Below are 21,379 nucleotides of genomic sequence, written 5' to 3'. Positions count from 1 at the left end.
CTGTGTGTGTTTTTCTGCAACCCTAATTCCAACAATAGGATTCCTCAATTAAAGTCATTTTATTCATTGTTTTACAAGATGTTTAAGATACTACAGTTTTGTGGTTTTTGGGATCAATTTTCATTGCATAACATACAGACATAAAAGTAGTTAAGGATATGTTTTTTTGGAAACCTTGTTGAGATACAAACAAGATACTACCAGATTTTTATAAAAACGGTTATATGTGCCAGTGACATGTGATGAGGTGCTAGGTTTTGACAAGTGACATACATGTTTTTCATTAATGATGCCGTAAACCTCCTCTGAGGGTCTCATTGAGAGATGGCATAAACTGAGGATTTGAAATAGTATTTGAAGTACAAGGGAGATGCTGCCCAAATTTAGTCAGGAAGTATACAATGATCTTTGAACCAAAATTAACAAAAGGGTATCTACATCATTTATGGTAACATTATTTCTTTGGGGAAATTCAGTGAATATTGAGATACACATGATTAGACAATCAAAGGTTATCTTACTTAAAAGCCCAACTTAATGATCAATCCTAAGGGTAGGTTGCAAACTAGGCCTACAGGTGTGACATGGATAACAACTGGATCCAGTGTCGACACCTGCAATACACACAAACATAGCCAGTTCTAACTGAATGTTTTTGTATGGATGCAGGTAACAGCTGGATCCTTCTCTATGTAGAGGTAGTGGAAGCTCATCCCAAAGGGTGGACACATAGCGATACAACATTTAGATATCACTTTGTAATGATTAGAGATCAAAGTTTTGATCGAAATAACTGTACTATCCATTATATACAGAATGATGTATTGCTGTATATGAAATGTTAATTGAGTTTTATGAAATTGGGTTTTAAATATTGTTATTTAATCTATTATGTAATACAATTGTCTAAGTATGGTTCAATTATGAAGGGATTTTTCATACTTAAACACACACTCTTTTTTCCCTACTAGTCTTTGGTCGGACTAGTGCCATACTTAACAATTGGAATTAGATAATATATTAAATAATAATTTAGCTACTCTAATTTATCCTGACTTCAATCAAACGATTTTTGTCAGGATATGGGTATTCATACCCTAAGAATTGGATTGGCGGTTCTATGGTATAATTATGCCCTAGGAATTGGAGTGCTTAATGTCTACGATTAATGCTTGACTCACCTAATCCAAAGGGATGGGTTGGGGTTTTTGGCTCCTTAATTGGTCAAGTTGATACAAGTTATAATATTACTAGCTTTTGGCTCCTTAATTGGTCAAGTTGATACAAGTTATAATATTACTAGCTTTTGGCTCCTCAATTGGTCATGTTGATAAGTTATAATATTACTAGCTTGATCCACCCAATCCAAAGGGATGGGTTGGAGCTCTCAGCTCCTAAATTGATCAAGTACCTACATGCTTACATATAATCCTTATGCTATAATCATTATCCACCCTCAAGCAGGTGTGGAATTTCAAGTGGTTTTTATCTTGCAGGATCGGAATATGGTATAGTAACCACAATGACGACATAGTTCACAAAATTGAAATGACGCATCAACCAGAAGCATGAGATGACAGGTATGTAGTTTTCATACTATCATACTCTCCTCCTAGGAGGACCCCTTTATCAAACAACAATTGGATATTTGACATCTTAACCCTGCTCAACACATTACAGATGGGTATTCACGCATCTAGACCATACTCTCCTCCTTGGAGGACCCCTTTATCATACAACAATTGGATACTGTTACATCTACACTCTGCTCAACACATTACTAATGGGTATGCGCAAATCTAAACCCTTTTTAACACAACACAAGTGAACAAGATATAAACATGGAAATGTTTAGGAAGCATTTACTACAATTGGTGGGGGATTGGTCCACTTGGTGGACCATCCTCCACCAAGTGGATCTCTCCTCTCGGATGGGGGAGTGCCACACACACACACACACACACACACACACACACACACACATTATCACTTGGAATGTATTGTATTAACTCATACACACATACTTGTTGCCATAGTAAAGCCTCGTCTACATATGGTACCATGGGTATCCTGACCACACAACATAGTGGTAATATTTGATCCCCTGATCCACTGATTTCAATCTCGCACACGGATGCATGCTTACATCTTTCAGGGTGGCCTCTGGCAACACTATCATCTTTTGAGCAGGTCATAGACTTGACCTAATAAAATCATAGGCAAGCCTAACTTGGATATCCATAAGTGAGGGAATACATGCACACATGGGTTGATCAAGACTGACCTTCCTTTTCTAGAAGTAAAATCCTTGTAGCATTGGAGGCAGAGGCCTTTATATCCGGATTCCTAGAAACAGACTCACACACTCACTCACACACACATACACACACACACACACACTTATCTTGACGACAAGGTCTTGGCACAATTGGGAGTTTCTCGCTTTCTCGTGTGGCACTCTCCTTACTAGCCCACCTCCTAAGTCCCTTGGAGGCTTCAATGCATATCAATTCTCCTGTTCCGAGATGGAGTTCCTACTGGTATGAACAGACTCTCCGTTAATGAAGGGATAGCGATGCTATCTGAGGACAGATTGCCTCACAATTTGAGACTTGAATGTGGAGTATTATCTCCTTAACTTAGAGATTCTATAAACATTCAAATATCCCTACACACGTGGTCCATACAGCAGTTTGCATTACTTTAATGGCCTCTCGGTGCAATCTTATCCCGTCGAGTGTGTGGTACATCCGCCTTGTGAGGAGTGGATCTGCAGCCCCCTCATCATGATTTAATGCCGCCCAACTGATACATCTCAACACACACATAATCGCTGTGAACACTGATCCACAACAGCGTAACGTGTTTCATCTCTGCTCTGCATTGTCCACTCGTAGCTGGCAAGAGTACTATTTTGGAACAACCCTCAGGGCGTATGGATTTACACCGTGTTGGCCTTGGCCGCTTGTGGCATGGTATGATCTCTCTCTCCCCCTCGTACACACACACACACACACACACACACACACACACACACACACACACACACACACACACACACACACACACACACACACACACACACACACACACACACACACACACACACACACACACACACACACACACACACACACACACACACACACACACACGCTGGCGTAGCACACCGAGACTGCATAAAACAAGGGCTCTGAGTAAGATCTTGCATATCAGGAGTGGCTACCCTGCGAACACACATACACACACACACCGCACGTAGGCACACAGTTGCATATGATTCCGGGTTGCCACATGCAATCTGCTTGTTCTTAAACATGACAGGTGCTTGGTTTACTCGCAAGGTATCTCCCTCGGCTTACCGTAGTTACTCAGAAATGGTTGGCTCGCCCATGACTACTCACGGAGTCCCCAAGTGTGCGCCTTCAACCACACACGTCTCATACAGCATATCAACACACGACTCAAGGAGACATTCAACTACAACACAGGTAGGTGGTCCTGCACCTACTTAGAATTTGGATTATAATAGGCAAGATAGTCATGACTTTGAAATATGTTGATAAACATACCCAGAATGCTAAAAGCTTTTTTATATACTATGATCATTATGACACACAGCTTGGTGGTTTTGTATGAAGAATAAGGTGTGAAAAAATCATTGAAGTTATAAATATCTCAAGTATTACATGGAAGGATAAAAAAGCAGGTGTTGAACTAGCCTTAAAATCTGTCTTAGAATGTCTTGATAAAGGTAGCAATCTGGCTTTTTTGTACAATTGTTCATTTTGCTAAATGCATAAACTTATAACTACCTTATGAGGAAGGGAGGAAAGTGTTGGTATTCTTTTAATGCATTGAAAAAGCTATGATTTAGTGGTTTTTTATAAATTAAAGAAGGAACTTGAGTGTATGCCAGTATCGTAAGCCGTAAACCTCCCGTCGAGGGTCTCAGTATGAGATGGCACATACTGAAATTTTGAAATTTTGTTCGTTTTACAAACAAGATGCTGTCCGAATTTGGTCAAAGTGACAATGTTAACCTTACACACTAAGATCTTATTCTCTTTGATTGGCATAAATGGATGGCTTGTAGAATTGTTCTATTTAGAAGCTCTGAATTTGGGTAGTCAGGCGGTATTGGTTTTTTTTACACATGCCATTTTGGGGATGCTATCTTACTTACTTCTCTAGGACTCTAGTTATTCTAAAGCTGGGGGGATGCTATCTTACTTACTTCTCTAAGACTCTAGTTATTCTAAAGCTGGATGATAAACTTCATTATGGGATATGGGAACTATCTTATAACTTTCTTACTTGTGTGATTGGGTAAACTCAAAGAAATAGGATTCCTCAATCAAAGTCATTTTATTCATTGTTTTACAAAATGTTTAAGATACTACAGTTTTGTGGTTTTTGGGATCGATTTTCATTGCATAACATACAGACATAAAAGTAGTCAAGGATATGTTTTTTTGGAAACCTTTTTGAGATACAAACAAGATACTACTAGATTTTTATAAAAACGGTTATATGTGCCAGTGACATGTGATGAGGTGCTAGGTTTTGACAAGTGACATACATGTTTTTCATTAATGATGTCGTAAACCTCATGTGAGGGTCTCATTGAGAGATGGCATAAACTGAGGATTTGAAATAGTATTTGAAGTACAAGGGAGATGCTGCCCAAATTTCATCAGGAAGTATACAATGATCTTTGAACGAAAATCACCCAAAGGGTATCTACATCATTTATGGTAGTAGTTATTAACATTATTTCTTTGGGAAAATTCAGTGAATATTGAGATATACATGATTAGACAATCAAAGGTTATTTTACTTAAAAGCCCAACTTAATGATCAATCCTAAGGGTAGGCTGCAAACTAGGTCTACAGGTGTGACATGGATAACAAGTGGATCCAGTGTCGACACCTGCAATACACACAAACATAGCCAATTCTAACTGAATGTTTTTGTTTGGATGCAGGTAACAGCTGGATCCTTCTCCATGTAGAGGTAGTGGAAGCTTGTCCCAAAGGGTGGACACACAGTGATACAACATTTAGATATCACTTTGTAATGATTAGAGATCAAATTTTTGATCTAAATAATTGTACTATCCATTGGTATAATTATGCCCTAGGAATTGGAGTTCTTAATGTCTACGATTAATAGCTTGACTCACCTAATCCAAAGGGATGGGTTGGGGTTTTTGGCTCCTTAATTGGTCAAGTTGATACAAGTTATAATATTACTAGCTTTTGGCTCCTCAATTGTTCATGTTGATACAAGTTATAATATTACTAGCTTGATCCACCCAATCCAAAGGGATGGGTTGGAGCTCTCAACTCCTAAATTGATCAAGTACCTACATGCTTACATATAATCCTTATGCTATAATCATTATCGACCCTCACGCAGGTGTGGAATTTCAAGTGGTTTTTATCTTGCAGGATCGGAATATGGTATAGTAACCACAATGACGACATAGTTCACAAAATTGAGGTGACGCATCAACTAGAAGCATGAGATGACAGGTATGTAGTTTTCATGGTATCATACTCTCCTCCCGGGAGGACCCCTTTATCAAACAACAATTGGATATTATCACATCTTAACCCTGCTCAACACATTACAGATGGGTATTCACGCATCTAGACCATACTCTCCTCCTTGGAGGACCCTTTATCATACAACAATTGGATACCGTTACATCTACACTTTGTTCAACACATTACTAATGGGTATGCGCACATCTAAACCCTTTTTAACACAGCACAAGTGAACGAGCTATAAACATGGAAATGTTTAGGAAGCATTTACTACAATTGGTGGGGGATTGGTCCACTTGGTGGACCATCCTCCACCAAGTGGATCTCTCCTCTGGGATGGGGGAGGGCCACACACACACACACACACACACACACACACACACACACACACACACACACACACACACACACACACACACACACATTATCACTTGGAATGTATTATATTAACTCATACACACATACTTCTTGCCGTAGTAAACCCTGGTCTACATATGGTACCATGGGCTTGTTTCCCATGTTCCTCCTTTGATTTGACATCCTTTACAACCTGAGCTGGTTCTTCTAGATGCCTACCATCTAGATTCAGTCGTATAGTTTATCTCTGCCATGAAACATGTTCATGGATGTTAGCATTCATTTGATTTTCTTTGTTACATATTTCCTACACAATTCTTTTGGCCTCATTGCTCTCTTCTAGCTTCTAGTATTATTTTTCTTTACTTGTATTCTCCTATTGGGTCCCTAAATGGTCAATGTTTGGCTTGCATAATCATGAATGAATCCTGCACTTTTGAGACAAGTCCTTCTCAACATCATATTGTAGGCTCCTTGCACATCTAATACTAGAAAGATGGTTTTGAATTTTTTAGATCCTACCCTAATCTATAGGTTTTCCACTATGCCACTAGCCTATCCTTTGATCTGCCATTCAAATTTGGAAGGGTGTTGGTTTTATATCTTGTATCCCCAAGCTCTATCTAACATGCTCTCTGAGGATGTTAAGAGCAACACTACCATCTAGGATTACACCCCACAGTTGCTCCCATTATTTCCTAAGCCTATAATCAATTTGGATTACCAAAACTTCATCATCATTAATCTCAGACATATACATGGCCATTGAATCTGATTCCTTCTTTTTTTGCTTTTAGATAAACTTAGAAGCCTATGATAATGTCGTTTTGATACCGTCTAATTAAACAATAAGCTTCTAGAATTCTTTCATAGACCTTTACATAGATTTGATCCTATTCATCCCTAGAACTAATGTCTTAACTTGAGGATCTCCCCTCTGGATAGCTGTCCTCATAGAGCCATGCCTTTGTTAGCCTCTCACAGGCTTTGGTTGATGGATCCTTTTGTGAGGAATTGGATAGTTTCTTTTGAACATTTTCCTCACTAGATCTGATTGATCAGCCTGGGCCAAGTTTGCCCTGACTTATCGACATCTTCTTTTAGGTGCTCCTATGAGCCCTTTGCTGGCTCTTCAAATTCCTTTATAGCATCCTCCTTACTAGTTTCACTCTCTAGGATTTTGATCTCTGGAACCTCTGGAGCCTTTGGCAAAAGCCTTTGGATGGTTCTCGCCTCTAAGAATTCAAGATTCTTTGGAATATTCTTTGCTAGATCCTCTGTGATCTTGGCTGCCAAAGTTCTCTATGTTGGGCGCAACGTCTAGGGAGGACGACGACGAAGGAGAATCACCATGGCATGGAGAAGTAAAGAACAACGAGAGAGAGAGGGAGCAACTCGACACAATAGAAAAAGCAACACTTCTATTAATTTTGTGAAAAATCCTTTTACATATATAGACTGAATGTTGCCATGCAAACTCTACTCACAACTGGAGGTATCTCTGCATGCTATAAGGGAGTGTTCCCATGGGTGATACTTTGACTAAACCAGGGCTTGGAAACCAAACAATCCTGCCCTCAAGCCCAAAGTAGACACACCATTCTCATGATATCTCGAGTTTTTGGTGTACTCATCAACCATGAGTTTTAGCTTCTCTCACAACCAAGGGTTTTGGTACACCCAAATATTGGTGCTATTGTTAAGCTACCAATTCCTGGAGTTTTCGGTTTTCTTTTGAACCTTGGGTTTAGGTTTACCCCAAGAATATATCGACACTTATTGATGGCTATGACTAGGTGATGGCCCTATTGAGGTTAGTGAGGAATTGGATGCCAACATACTATGAATGGTAGCTGAAGGCTTTGCATTAAAAGGAAGTGGTCGTTGACTCTCTCTAACTCACAAAATCTGTAAAGGTGAGGGATCTCTAAACCCTCACTTAGAGTTGTTTTCTTTTCAAGTTCCAAGGTGTTCCAAAATATTTTAATAGATCTGGAGTTATGTTGTAAAGCCCATAAAGAAGGTAGCCTTTGAATCATAACTCTCTGTAACAAATAAGATTTTATTTTCGAGCTAAGAGTTAAAGTTCCAAGCCATAATCTCATAGTAGTATCCACATGATCACAATCACTCTCACATTTAAAAAGACTTTAAAAAAAAAACATAAACTTAACTGATTGAGAGCTTTGAAACATTTTTCATTACAAGGGGTGATGGCTTTGCATTAGAAAGTTACACAATTCTTAACTCTTTTCTCAAAATTTAGTTTTAGATTTTTTTAAACCAAAAATTTAGCTCAGTTTAAGATTATTGTTAATTTCACCGTCAAGCTTGTTTGGGGTTTTGGTCATCTAAAAAGTTGCCATGGCTCAATGTGAGCATGACTTATTTGTAAATTTTTTGGTTTGATAGAGGTCTCACTTACAATTTGTGACTTTTGCAAAAATAAAAAATAAAAAATTGTTAATTCAAATGTTGCTACGCACGTAAGACATGGATCAAAACTAATAGATTCTTTCGCACTTGTAAAATGTATCCAAAGTAACGAATGTGCTGTCTTGTTTATATGGATACATGTGAGAGTTCTATCTTTGCTTAAAGGTGATTAGATTTCTTGTAGTCAGACCCTAAAGATGACAACATTTTTCATCAATACATTAGTTCTTTTGTCTTGGTAACTGCAATGATGCTCATTGTGACCATATTGTACAAGATGATTCCAAATCTTTTTTTTTTTTTTTGGTGCAAATCACTTTCCTAATGTCTAAAGCCAATTGTCTTTTGAACAAAGTGTTCTTTTGTGTGTAATTATTATTTTAAAACAACAACAACAAAACACACCCACCCACACACTCACACACACTTTTACATAAGCGCACGTAAGTGTGTGTCTCTCTCTCTCACACACACACACACTCACACACTCACACACACACTTTTATATACGTGTGTATGTGTGTGTGTGTGTGTGTGTGTGTGTAGAAGTCTCTCTGTCTCTCTCTCTCTCTCTCTCTCTCTCTCTCTCATCCTCTCATCTTTAGGTCTGACTTATTCACAAAACCCAAAAAATGTGTCTCATACGTAAAATAATGTTGAAATTACTATTCGATAGAAATATTACGTGGACAACAAGTTCTCATATGTACAAGCGTGCTTTAGCAGACTATGTCTCTTTATAACACATTGTTCTAAGCTCACCAAAGAAAAATTTCTTAAGCTTGAATTAAAATCCTTGGAGGAAAGAGGCTATGTGTTCAAGCCTCACTAGTAACCACACAAGGCAAGGAGAGCTGATGCCTATGGGGTAGCCAATTCTCTAAGGGTTCAGTGTAGGTGGAAGTTATAGTTTCAAAAAGGGAACATAACTTCCATCAAAGTGAATTGGGTGTCTCGCTTACGCGAGCTTGAATTTGAATCCTTGACAAAAAGTGAAAATTCATGAAGATTTAAATATTTGCGAGAATAGGCTTCTTTGTATGTGATACAATTCAAATTTATGACTGTTGGGGTACTATGTCAAGCCCAAGACAAGCATGAAAGACATAAGTGCAAGATTAGTAACTGCACAAAGAAGGCTTGAAATATGAGGAAATCGACAAGGGTGGCGGTGGAAGAGATGGTTGATGGAGTGGGGTCGGTGTTGGGACGGGCACTTCGCTTGGGCTAGGGAGAGTGCTCAAGACCAAAACCTCTAGCTTTTGTCCAAGTAAGCAGTGGTTCATCACTCCACATATAAAGTAGTAAGTCTTTGGTTCTTTCAATTGTATTATGGTCTTGCCATTCATATATAGGTTAATAGGATTTGATGCACTACACCTTGCATAGCTTTCTTCTGTTACCTCTAACACATTGTGAAACTCTTGAAGATAGTTGAACTCTGCATACAAAACTCATGTTTCAACATAGAAAACTACATTAAAAGAATAAGTACTCAATTTTCTTAGAACTTGGAAGGAAAAATTCTTGCCGAAATCTTATGTATAATGAAAATTGTGGAACGCGCAGAGAGAGAGAGAGAGAGAGAGAGAGAGAGAGAGAGAGAGAGAGAGAGAGAGAGAGATATGTGTGTAATGGGAAACACTGGATTTTTAGATGTGCTAGGCATAAGCAATCACTTGAGAAAGGTGATAGGGCTATATAAGCCATGGATTAGGCATATGTGGACAAGCTACCTAATTTAATTTGAAATTATGTGAGGTGGGAAGTTCAACTTCGCGCCTTGTGGACCTCTTAACACCCTCGTTTCTATCTTGCACGAGGGATGCTTCATTGGGGATCCATGGTTGATATTAGGCATAAAGGAGAGCAATAATCTTCACCAATGAATGAAGCTTGTGAACTAGGGGTGAGACCCTAGTTACTTGCTGGGTCATTATTACTTCACCAACTTCACGTGCTAGCCAAGATATTGACGTATGATGTGCTAGGTTAGATACTAGTACGCAAAGATCTCTAGTTGAGATTAGGTAGTATCAATATCTTTTCATCAGTGCTCACTAGAAAATCTGCAAACAGTTACAATGCACCTACTATGTTTTGGTTTTTACCAGTGAGATTTTTTTAGCAATTTGGAAAAACTACAAAAATATCCGTAGTTCAGTTATAAGTTGAAAAAAATGCAAAAGTTCTGGAAAAAAACTTGACATTATCAATAGAAAAATGTTCTTTGGGAACCTTGCCTTGCGTACTAGTATCTAACTGGGAAGAGAGTGAGTCAATGTGTGGATGCATTGGTACACGTATAGTAGATCTTTATCAGTCAATTTGGACATGGATGATGGTCAGACCAACGTATAAGACTCCATCCATGAGCTCTGTATATTTTTTGGATTTCTAGTATAACTATGCGCGTGCTTAGATTGAAAACAAACACAAGAAGTTTTGGACTAATTCTCACAAGAATTTCCACATTGTGACTTACCTCAACTGTACCTAGCTAGGTATGCGGTGCCTCTCGAGAAGAAGCTCATGATGTTATGCATTGTATGAAAAACAATGAAAAAGACTCCATTTTCCTACATGAGAAAATTTCTAAATCTTCTTGTGATATTAAGAGGAGGGGATGCGTGCATTCATGATTTAGTGTGCATTTATAGCTAGCTCACAAGAAGTTTTGGACAGATTCTCACAATAATTCCCACATTATGACTTACCTCAACATCATGAGCTTTTGTGAGGGAGGCACGGCATACCTAGCTAGGTACGATTGGGGGCAGGGGACTACCGGCCCGGTGGGGGCCGGCCCCCCCACCCCCAATCGTACCTAGCTAGGTATGCGGTGCCTCCCGAGCAGAAGCTCATGATGTTATGCATTGTATGAAAAACATTGAAAAAGGCTCCCTTTTCCTACATGAGAAATATTCTAAATCTTCTGGTCATTACCGAGGAAATCACCAACGAGGAAGGTGTGGAGAGAGGCCCAGAGAGTGTAGTTGACGACTCCTACCACCCACCCATTCTCGCCCCCCACTCTCCTCCTCCTCACTCCATCACTCCAGCTCCAAGCAGCACCATTACTTGCAGCTTGCAGTGGAACGCGGGCCATGCAGCTGACGATGAGCAGGAGTAGCGCTCCCCTTGTAAGCCAAGGAAAGCTCATTTTGTGAGAGAATGCGTGCAAAGCAAATGATTATTCGTTCTCTGTGTGTGTGTGTGTGTGAGAGAGAGAGAGAGAGAGAGAGAGAGAGGAGAAGAGAAGTTTTTAACGTCGTAGGAATCATCCACAGAGACCTCAAAATTCTATCCCACAAGTTTTGAACGCAAGACGTTTTAGCAAAAGAGAGTGCTACCTTTTCCCCTTTTTCTTGGGGCCATCCTTCAACACCTGCAGTTTCTCAGAGGAAAACTTTCATTTGAAGCAAGCCATGGCATTAAAGTGTGCTTTTTAAAGGCAAAACTCCATGTGATCCAAGCCATTTTTACAAATTTTTTGATGCAACATGATATAATGGAACAAGAGGTTAATGTGGGCCCCACGCCTGGGACCAAAGTGTTGTGATCGATTGCTACTCTTTGCCCCAATTGTAAGCATGGTATGCTTCGCATTTAGAGCGAGGACAAGGAAAATATTTTTTGGTCCTTATTCCTAAAAAATTTTGTCGCATTGAGGTTGTCATGATAGTTAACCAAGTATAGATTAGCTTTTTTCTAAATTTATTAATGCTAGTTCGATGTGTCGTGGGTCTGGAGCATTCACTAAAAAATATGTAAGATAACACGTGCGAACAAAATAAGGGATTTTTAATTAGGTACATTTACAAAAAAATGTACTTACATAAAGAGGGTTTCAATTGAGAAAGTGAAATTTTTTATACATAAGGGCTTGCTTTTTTACAAAAAGCATGCATAAGAGAAACATATAATACTTGAAAATATACAGATAAGAGATTATTTAATTATCTCTTGTCTGCATGTGCTATATACAAATTTTACATAGTGGACTCCCCGAGGTCGTGTGTATGTGTGGTGTGCACGTGCACATGTGTGTACTGAATTCTGCAATTCCCTCCATAGCACATGCCATAGACATAGTTGCAAGAAGCACTTACCTAATCATAGTATATTACATTGTATGTATAAAGGTATTCATTTGGCACCGTAGATTAGCCATCCCTTCCCTTGCTTTAAGTAAAGCTTCTTAACATATACAAAAGCTTCCCCAAAATGTCTTGCCAATATTCGAATTCTCAAGCTTCTTTTTGGCCAAAAAGATGTTCCTAAAGGGAGTGTCATGATGATCATATGAGAAAGGGACTTGTTCTTGATTGCGAATGAAGCAACCAAACCATAAATGACATTGACATAACATAGTAAGTGTCACAAGAAGTTTCAGACAAATTCTCACAATAATTCCCACATTGCGACTTACCTGAACATCATGAGCTACTTTGAGGGAGGCACCACATACCTAGCTAGGTACGTTTGGGGGCAGGAGGCCGGTGCTCCCGTGCCCCCAATCGTACCTAGCTAGGTATGCGGTGCCTCTCGAGCAGAAGCTCGTGATGTTATGCATTGTATTAAAAGACTCCGTTTTCCTACGTGAGAAAAATTCTAGATCTTCTTGTGTGTATTGATTTGCTTAACTCATTAATTTGGATTAACACACATTAAGACTACTAACATCTCAAAAAATTATATCTATTCAAAAATCTCAAATTAACTGAGTCTAATGCTCAGATCAATCATCAATGGTTCTCGTGCACTTAAGCACCAGATTAAAAAAAAAAAAATCTACAAAAATCAACTTAAATATATTTGGTGTGCAATATAAATTATCCATTGGAAAAAAGCTCATTAATAGTTTCATGGTGGACAAAGTGCTGATGTAATATATGCTTTTCAAATTATAAACATGTTGGTGCAACCAAAGAGAATTGATGCTAGAAATGGAGGAAAGTAGGGCCATGGGTGTTTACAGGTGTGCACCAGAATATCAAAGCATGTATGAAGATCAGGTGAAGTCAAAGGGATCCATATATGTATATATGTTTTTTCTCAAGCCAAAGATTTAGCGTTGGGGCTAATTAGGGAGAATGTTAAAAGCTAAATAAGGTGTAGGTCTGGGAGTGGATATGGTGCCCTTCAAAGTGCTTGCCTAGCTCATCTAGATGGCTCATCAATCGGAGCCATAATATGCAAAATATTGTAGTAATGAGAGCATCGTTTGCAGATTTGTACCAGAGATTTGTATCGAATAGAGCATGTATGATGATGGCCCATGGGGTATGTGAAGATATGGTGTCGAAGTGCTTAGTTTGTTGTCTGTGTTGGTCTTTTCGAATCCCAAGTTCAAATGACCAAGTTATAAGCAGATGAAGATTCCAAGGGGTTGGGTTTGCACTCTAATGTTTTTTAATCTCACGAGATTTTTTGGAAGTGCTATGTAGTGTATGAGGCAATCCAAAAGAAACAACTTAGTGATAGTAGCCATGATCATCAACACAAGAAGATTTAGAAATTTTCTCATGTAGGAAAATGGAGTCTTTCTCAGTGTTTTTCATACAATGCATACCAGCGTGAGCTTCTGCTCGAGAGGCACCGCATACCTAGCTAGGTACAATTGGGGGTAGGGGACCACCGGCCCCCCCACCGGGCCGGCGGTCCCCTGCCCCCAATCGTACCTAGCTAGGTATGTGGCGCCTCCCTCACAGAAGCTCATGATGTTGAGGTAAGTCACAATGTGGGAAATATTGTGAGAATTTGTCCAAAACTTCTTGTGCAAGTTGTAGCAGGAGCTAGTCAAAGTCGACAAAGGATGATGGTTGGTGGTTAACATAGATTTTTTCCCCATTTTTGGAACGCCTATTTGAGGCCTCAGAAGCATTAGAATGCAAAGTGGAGGGTTCTATTCAAAGCCCATAATAAAACTTTTAGCTGGTCTTTATAGATTCCTCATTGGATTAGGGAGCAATGGATATGGGGGCCCAAGTGGGCATCAAAATCAAGATTTTTGAAAGCAACTTAAGTGTTTTTTTGGAGCTCCCAAAGGAGACAACACATATGAGGCTGCCATGTGGCATGCAAAAAACACCCACATGGGTTTTTTGCTCAAAAATCTCTTAGTATATATACAATACGACTCCCATAAATCAGAGGAGAGAGATCCTTGGCTATGGAAGCCCCCCCCGCCCCCCGCCCCGTGTGGGCTGCTCCTGAGGGCCCCTCGTAGGTGTGAGTACGGGTGGCTCTATCAAGTGGCTTTAGGTAGTGGCCGGCGTTCTTTTTGGGTTGTTCCCACAAGGGGTGTTTCCACCCCGGCCTCACTAGGGGTTCCTAAACCTTTTGTTGAATTTAGAAACCCTCTCCGACTAGCATTGCAGCTAGTGCACAAGGGAGGGGGCTTTGTAAGTTGAGAAAGGTGGCCCGAATAGAAAGCCTCACAAGTGGTGGTTGAGGAGCTTGTTCTCATGAAAATAGCCATGCAGAGTTACTAAAAGCAGTTGGATTTTTCAAAGGGAATTCCTACAAGTATTGAAAACCCCCCCTTTTGTACACTTTTTGGAAAAGAAGAGGGGTCTTACTCTTTGAAGCACGATAGGAGAAAGCTCAAGGAGGAGGCATTTTTTGGGGAGATCATATTGTAGGGCATTCTTTTAAAGAAACAGTCTGCCATAGCCATTCAAAATCATCTTCTCTACCACCATTTCCCCGATCCCCTTTTCTCTTTTCTTCTCTTGTGATCTGGTTGTGTGCATGCGTGGCTGCCCCCCCCCCCCCCCCCCCCCCCCACACACACACACACACACACACACACACACACACACAACAAGAAAAAGAAGAAGAAGAAGAAGATTGTTTTAACGTCGTAGGAAACTATCCCGAGAGAGAGAGATAGATAGATAGATTGATTATCGTCCTTGGAGGTCAAATATGACCTATGGGACCAACTACAACCATTACAAAGGTAGCTCCATCATATGACTAGCACAGCTCAATTGGTTGGTGTAAAGGCTCGACGTGGGAGTACTAGCGTTTAAGGGGGTCATACAAATGGGCACATGAGCCACGTATCCTAAAATGGGAAGGAGGGGGACAAAATGACAAAACAAGGGAAAACCTAAGTCGTTACTGTTGTTAGTAGCAATGTGGTCTTCTTAGGAGTTCGAAAATCTTGAATGAGGGCTCGCCCATCTCGATAGACTACCCACTTTCCTTGTTTACGAGCATCATGCATTTTCTTGAGCTCGCTTGCTTTGAGTTTGAGTTGGTTCGTAGTTAACTCCTCAGCGATCCAAAAACTCGTTCCATTGAGGAGGCGGGATTGACATAAAAGCCTCAACCGCTCTTCTTTGTCCTTGAAGGTAAGTGTGCATTGCCTAGGTGACAAGCGTCTGTTTGTGTTGTTGAGTCAAGAGATTGTGTTGGGCTCAATAGTGATTGGCTGCAAGATGTCATTGAGCTTGATGATCGCTTCTTCGAGAGTGTCCTCAGTGGTACACCATGGTGATGGGAGCCCTCCGATCCTCACTTTAAGAGAGAGAGAGAGAGAGAGAGAGAGAGAGAGAGAGAGAGAGAGAGAGAGAGGTATTGTGTGTGCTATTGAGAACAAGGAAGTAGTTTTGCAGATTGGCGTGCATTTAACTATGATTTTGTGTGTGATTGTGTATTTGGGAATGTGCAATTGAAGGGTTGTTGTCAAGTTATGCTACTTTGTGTGTATTTTGAGAGGATTGGAGTGTCGTGATTTCACTTGGGCTATAAATAGGCGATTGTGTGTTGCTAGGCATGTTGCATTTTTCCCCAATCCACCTTTTTGTGCCCCCCACTGAGGAGCATCATTTGTTTTCTCCTTGGTTAAAGACAAATAGCTCTTGAATCCGATGAAGATGGTGGCACAGAGCTATGGATCGACTTTCATAGGTGAAGAAAATCTAAACAATGAATTGTAGATTTTGAACTATATATGTTGTCTTTGCATATGTCAAATGAAGAAAGTAAAATGCAGACTATTTCGGTGATGCTCAACAAGGCCAAAACGAGTTTCAATTCTTTGTAAGGAAAACCATGATAGGCATTGCCTACTCTATGGATGCATTTTTTGCAAGTTTTTTGCAAGGAGGTGTCTCCAATTGATATGGATGCAAAATTGAAGGCCCTCCAACAGGATGTAAGGTGAAGATTTCAATGCACTTCACGATCATGTTGAAAAGAGTTGGACAAAGTTGGTGGTGGCTATGCAATTGGCCAATGGTGAATACTTTAAGCGGGACAAGTTTATGGTGTGATTGCACCCCAAGGTGCAGGGAATAGTAGACTTTGAGAGCCCGCAAAACTACAAGGGGCCAAGAGGCTACAAAACTTCTTTGAGTGTTATGGATAGAGGTCATCCAAGAGGCAAAGGTAAGCCTTTTCCTAGTTGGTGTTACAATTATGGAGAAGAGGGACATTGTGCTCATGATTGCCCACACCCACTAGAGAAAGAGGAGATATATCATATGTATCCACTATTTGGTCGAGGTAGATGACAAGGGCTACTCGCTGATTCAAGAGAGAAACTAGTTGACAATTTGGCACCTCCACCCCATCCAAGTATGTTAACATTATTGGCGTTGACAAGTAGGATGTAGAGGTCCTGGCCAATAAAAGGGTTCATGTCTCCAAATGTTTTTTAGCTAATGGAGCTTAAAAGACCTCGGGGTTAGCTTCATTAGAGACCTCCAATGGTTAGTGTTAAAAGTCCTTTGACCTTAGGCAAGCTAGGGCCGAGCTTGAGGTGGGAACCCGACCTAAACTTGCCTTTGCCCTTAGGCAAGCTAGGGCTGAGCTTAAGGTGGGAACCCAACCTAACTTTCTTTTGACCTTAGGAAAGCTAGGGCTGAGCTTGAGGTGGGAAATCCATCTAAGGTGCTTGTCATGCTTGATGACTAAGGTACTTGAGGTACTTGTCATACTTAATGAGGAAGGTGCTTGAGAAGCTTCCCATGCATGGGGGGTAAGGTGATTGAGTCAAACAGAGACCCTACAAACTTAATGAGAAAGGTGCTTGAGAAGCTTCCTATGCATGAAAGTCCCCAAGTTAGGGGAATCTTTGACCTAACCTTCCACTCACCCAAAGGGCACCCCTTTTTCAAAGGGCACATGGGACACATGTCAGACTCTCCCTAAGCTTAACCACATGGTGTGCTTGAATGCTATTGGTTGGGCTAAAGAGGGTTCCAATGAGCTTCTAGTTCCATCCAACAAATATCTAGATATTTTCAAGCTTTCTCTCTCTAAGGGGTAAGGAGGAAACTTGTCAAAATAATACCCATGTACTTGACTGCATGCTGCATGTGATTGGCTAGGGGGGAGAAGTGTCCAATGAGCTTGCAACATGTGGAAAAGTTGCAACTCGCCCCAAGCAAGAAAGGGGGGTGCTAGGGGGATATACACCACACACACACGCTCATTTTGTGGATCCATTCTCAGTTGGTGAAAGTTGAGGAACTCCACCTCCTTCTCCAAGCTTGTGAGAAGTAAGAGCCTACACCAACACTCTTGGCTATGGAATGCAAGTCCAACCAAGAGCCATGCTTCAATGCTTAAGCTTGCCATCTTCTCCATCTTCATTACTATGCTATCATGTATGCTAGCAAGAAGAGTAATGATAAGTGAGGAACTATTTCTTTCTCCTATGGAATGTTTCTTTTTCCTCTTCCCTATCCGCATTTCCCGCTAGCTCTCTCTACCTTCAAAGGTGTTTGAGGCCTTGGGATTGAGGCTTGGGATAGTTAATGCTTTCTACAAAGTTTATGTTATGTTTGTGATGCATGAAGCTTTTCATCTTCATTACATCACCTAGGTCACACGGAACATAAAGATTGTATTGTACTAAGTCTATTGGAGAAACTATAAAACAAATGCCTATTGGAGGGGGGATCGGATCCGTATGAATCCGGTCCTCAACTATTGTCATGTTCTCTAAACTCTCTCTCTCTCTCTCTCTCTCTCTCTTGCAAAAGTATTGTTCATGACAAGTTAACTAAGTACCATGTTTTTGTTGCTACCATCAATTAAGTTCACCCGCTATGCTTACAAAGTAATCTCACAAAAGTGCTTCACCTAATTTCCTAATTCTGCTACTCTCAAAGCTCATAGGCCATTTCCATTACATTGGTATCAGAGCATTTGGTTTCTCTTTTCTTGCTTAAGAAGAGAGGTCCTTAAGTAGCTTATTAATGATTGATTTTGTTAATTATACTAGATAAGTGGGAATGGGATCTATTATCGGTTTTGTTGAGCCCACTATGTGGGATATGGTGCACACCTCGCGAGCTTTGGTCTTAATAATGGAGTCTTTTTAGACTTGCCTACGGCTTTACCATTATTGAGCCATAAGAAGTCCGAAAGGAGCTATCCCTCGGCAACTTCGCTATGTTAGACTCACTCCACTACTCTCTTTACTTAACCAATTCAAGCCGTGGGTGTAGATACTTAAGTGCCTATTTTCAAAGGCTAAGAGGAGTAGAAACTAAGGTTTTGAATTGCCAAAGCATACACTAAGTAAACACATAAGTTTAATTAACATGGCTGACAATAACCAAGAGAGTAGAATGAACATTGATAACTTTGATTTTGCACATGAAGGTGCTAATGATGATGCCCCCATGTTTGTTAATTATCTTGTCACTAGGTTGCAACAAGCTATGGGCAACCCCGCTTTGCAAGTTGAAGTTACTCAACAACTTCGTGCTTATGGGATTTCCTTTCCTCTCCAAGAGGAGAGAGAGCTTAGGAGGCCTCTTGATGAGACCCCCAAAATAAGACTCTCTCCCATACGAGAGGAGGAATCCAAATATCAAAAAAGTAATGAATCCCTAAATTCCTCCGAAGATGTGGCTCCATGAAGAAGGCGGACTAAACGATCACCAACTCCTCCCAAGAGGAAATGGTTAACCCATAGTCCTTCTCCTTGTCACTCCAAAAGGGAAGAGAGGAAACCAAGGAAGAAAAGGGCAAGAAAGAGGTCACCCTCTTCTCCTTCTTCTTCACCTTCCTCCTCTACTGATGAAAGCTATGACTATTCTCCTAGAGAATACAAGAGGGAGGACATTGCAAAGCTTACTCTGACTCTGCAAATGGCGAAGGTCCCAAAAGCTCAAGAAGTTCAAAGAGGGAGGAAAGAGTATCTCTTTTCTCACCTATGATGTCATCTTTGGTGCTACTGACAAAGTAATGGCCTTCATCCAACAATTTGATGCGGCCTTCGGAGACGAGGGCCTCACGGAGTCCTCCAATCTATGCCATGTAGCTATGCACTTCCAAAAATCAGCTCATCAATGGTGGGCTAGCCTTCGTGGCAACGGTGAAGCCCCAAAGACATGGAAAACTCTACGAGTTTCCATCATGAAGCAATCCCTTGCAAGCGATGCAAAGGACAAAGTGCTCACCAAATGGCGGAGTTTGAGGCTTCTCTCTCATGATTCTATCCACAAATAAGTGGACAAAATTTGGGATTTACATCTCAAGGCTACTGTCTTTTAAAAGATAGACTTTTCCGTGCAAAAGAAAAATTCCGTGCGGGATTACCCAAAGAGATGGATGAGTATGTCAACTCTCAACGGCCTCGTTCTATCACCGAAGTAATCCACCACACCATGGTTGCTTCGTGCATCAATTTCCAACAAGGGGCTAGACGAAATGTCAAGCCCATGGAAAATAAAGACAAAAGTGATGTTAACAGGAGAACCAATGCCCAAAATTCTTCCCAAGGCCATTCCAACAACAACAACAATCGGTCCAAGGAGAAGAGAGTTTCCAAAGGTAAATATAAACTCTCTCCTAAAGAGCTAGAAATTTTTTGTAAGGACCATAAATGTTTTAAGTGTGGTGAGCAAGGCCATGGTTATCGTCCTTGCCCCAAGAAAATTGCCCGCAATGTGACTCCTAGAGCCTCTATCTTTGAAGCTCCAAAAGAGGATGCTCATTGCCAAGGATTTCTTCTTTCCTATGCTTGGGGAAATATGCAAGAGCATGATGCCTTTATTTTGTTTGACCCTAGTTCAACTTACAAATTCATATCCACGGAGTTGACCACTAAGCTAGGCATACAAGCCCACAAGATAGGAGATGCATTGAAAGCCAATGGAGCTATCAAGGGACAAGATGTCTCAGTTACTTCTTTTATTGGAAAATTAAGGCTTCATGTCCAAAGCTATGTGGACAAAAAGGAGTTGTCAACTTCCCCCTCAAACATGAGAATGTTATCATTGGGGAACCATGGTTTAACCACATGCCTTCCAGCATGAAGTTCCCTGAAAGGAGAATCTACTTCACCAATAGGGAAGAGAGCATGCACATAGATGCTAATGAGTCGGGAAACACCATATCCTTGCAATAAAGGGAATCAAGAGGAATTAGAGTTGTCTAATTTCCTAAATGGATCCCAAGATGTTTTTATTGATGACATCCCTAGTGAGCTACCTCTAAAAATAGGGTTGATGACCATGCAATTGAGCTCCTACCAAGAAGCTCACCGCCTAACAAGCCTCCTTATCGAGTTTCACAAGCTCAACAAGATGAGATCATGAGGCAAGTGCAGGAATTGGTGGAAAAAGGGATGGTGAGGTCTAACTCCTCTTCATTTTGTTCACCATCACTTTTAGTGCAAAAGAAAGACGACACATATCACAAGAAGCAACCTACTATGGCCACTTCGAGTTGTGAGGCTGAGTACAGGGCAGTCTTCACAGCTACGGTTGAGTGTGTATGGCTCAGACGCCTTATGGCTTATTTGGGTGTTGGAAAAGACACTGCCAACACTATCTACACTGACAGTCAGAGCGCATTGGCGGTTGCGAGGAACCCAGTTTTTCATGCTCGCACAAAGCACATTGAGGTGCATTACCACTATGTCAGGGAGAGGCTCTCAGCAGGAGAGATCAGCTTGGCTTATGTGTCAACACAGGACAACCTTGCAGATCTTTTCACAAAGGCATTGCCTCGTGATAAGCTTGAAGCTTTCCACAAATCTTTGGGCTTACTCTTCTTT

At 40.6% G+C, this 21,379-nt stretch overlaps 1 protein-coding gene across 1 annotated transcript; it reads right to left on the bottom strand.

Moving 5' to 3' along the window:
• Nucleotides 1-9,109: 9,109 nt before the first annotated feature.
• On the bottom strand, nt 9,110-11,616 carry LOC147463441 (mavicyanin-like). The gene is made up of 2 exons (XM_086528860.1): nt 11,293-11,616; nt 9,110-9,787 (listed from the first exon to the last, which is right to left on the bottom strand). The coding sequence occupies exons 1-2, from the start codon at nt 11,507-11,509 to the stop codon at nt 9,465-9,467; spliced, it is 540 nt and encodes a 179-aa protein (XP_086384986.1). The 5' UTR covers nt 11,510-11,616; the 3' UTR covers nt 9,110-9,464.
• Between the last annotated feature and the right edge of the window lie 9,763 nt (nt 11,617-21,379).

Source organism: Adiantum capillus-veneris, chromosome 2 (assembly GCF_014529385.1).
Source record: "Adiantum capillus-veneris isolate H3 chromosome 2, ASM1452938v2, whole genome shotgun sequence".
Lineage (NCBI taxonomy): Eukaryota > Viridiplantae > Streptophyta > Polypodiopsida > Polypodiales > Pteridaceae > Adiantum > Adiantum capillus-veneris.
The sequence above is the reverse complement of the archived record's forward strand: the minus strand, read 5'-3'. Positions and strand labels throughout refer to the sequence as shown.

Coding starts and splice junctions, on each gene's coding strand:
- LOC147463441 (XM_086528860.1), bottom strand. CDS start 11,509: ATGAGCTTTCCTTGGCTTACAAGGGGAGCGCTACTCCTGCTCATCGTC. Junction 9,788..11,292: donor CCTCGTTGGTGATTTCCTCG/GTAATGACCAGA, acceptor TTTTGTATGCAG/AGTTCAACTATCTTCAAGAG.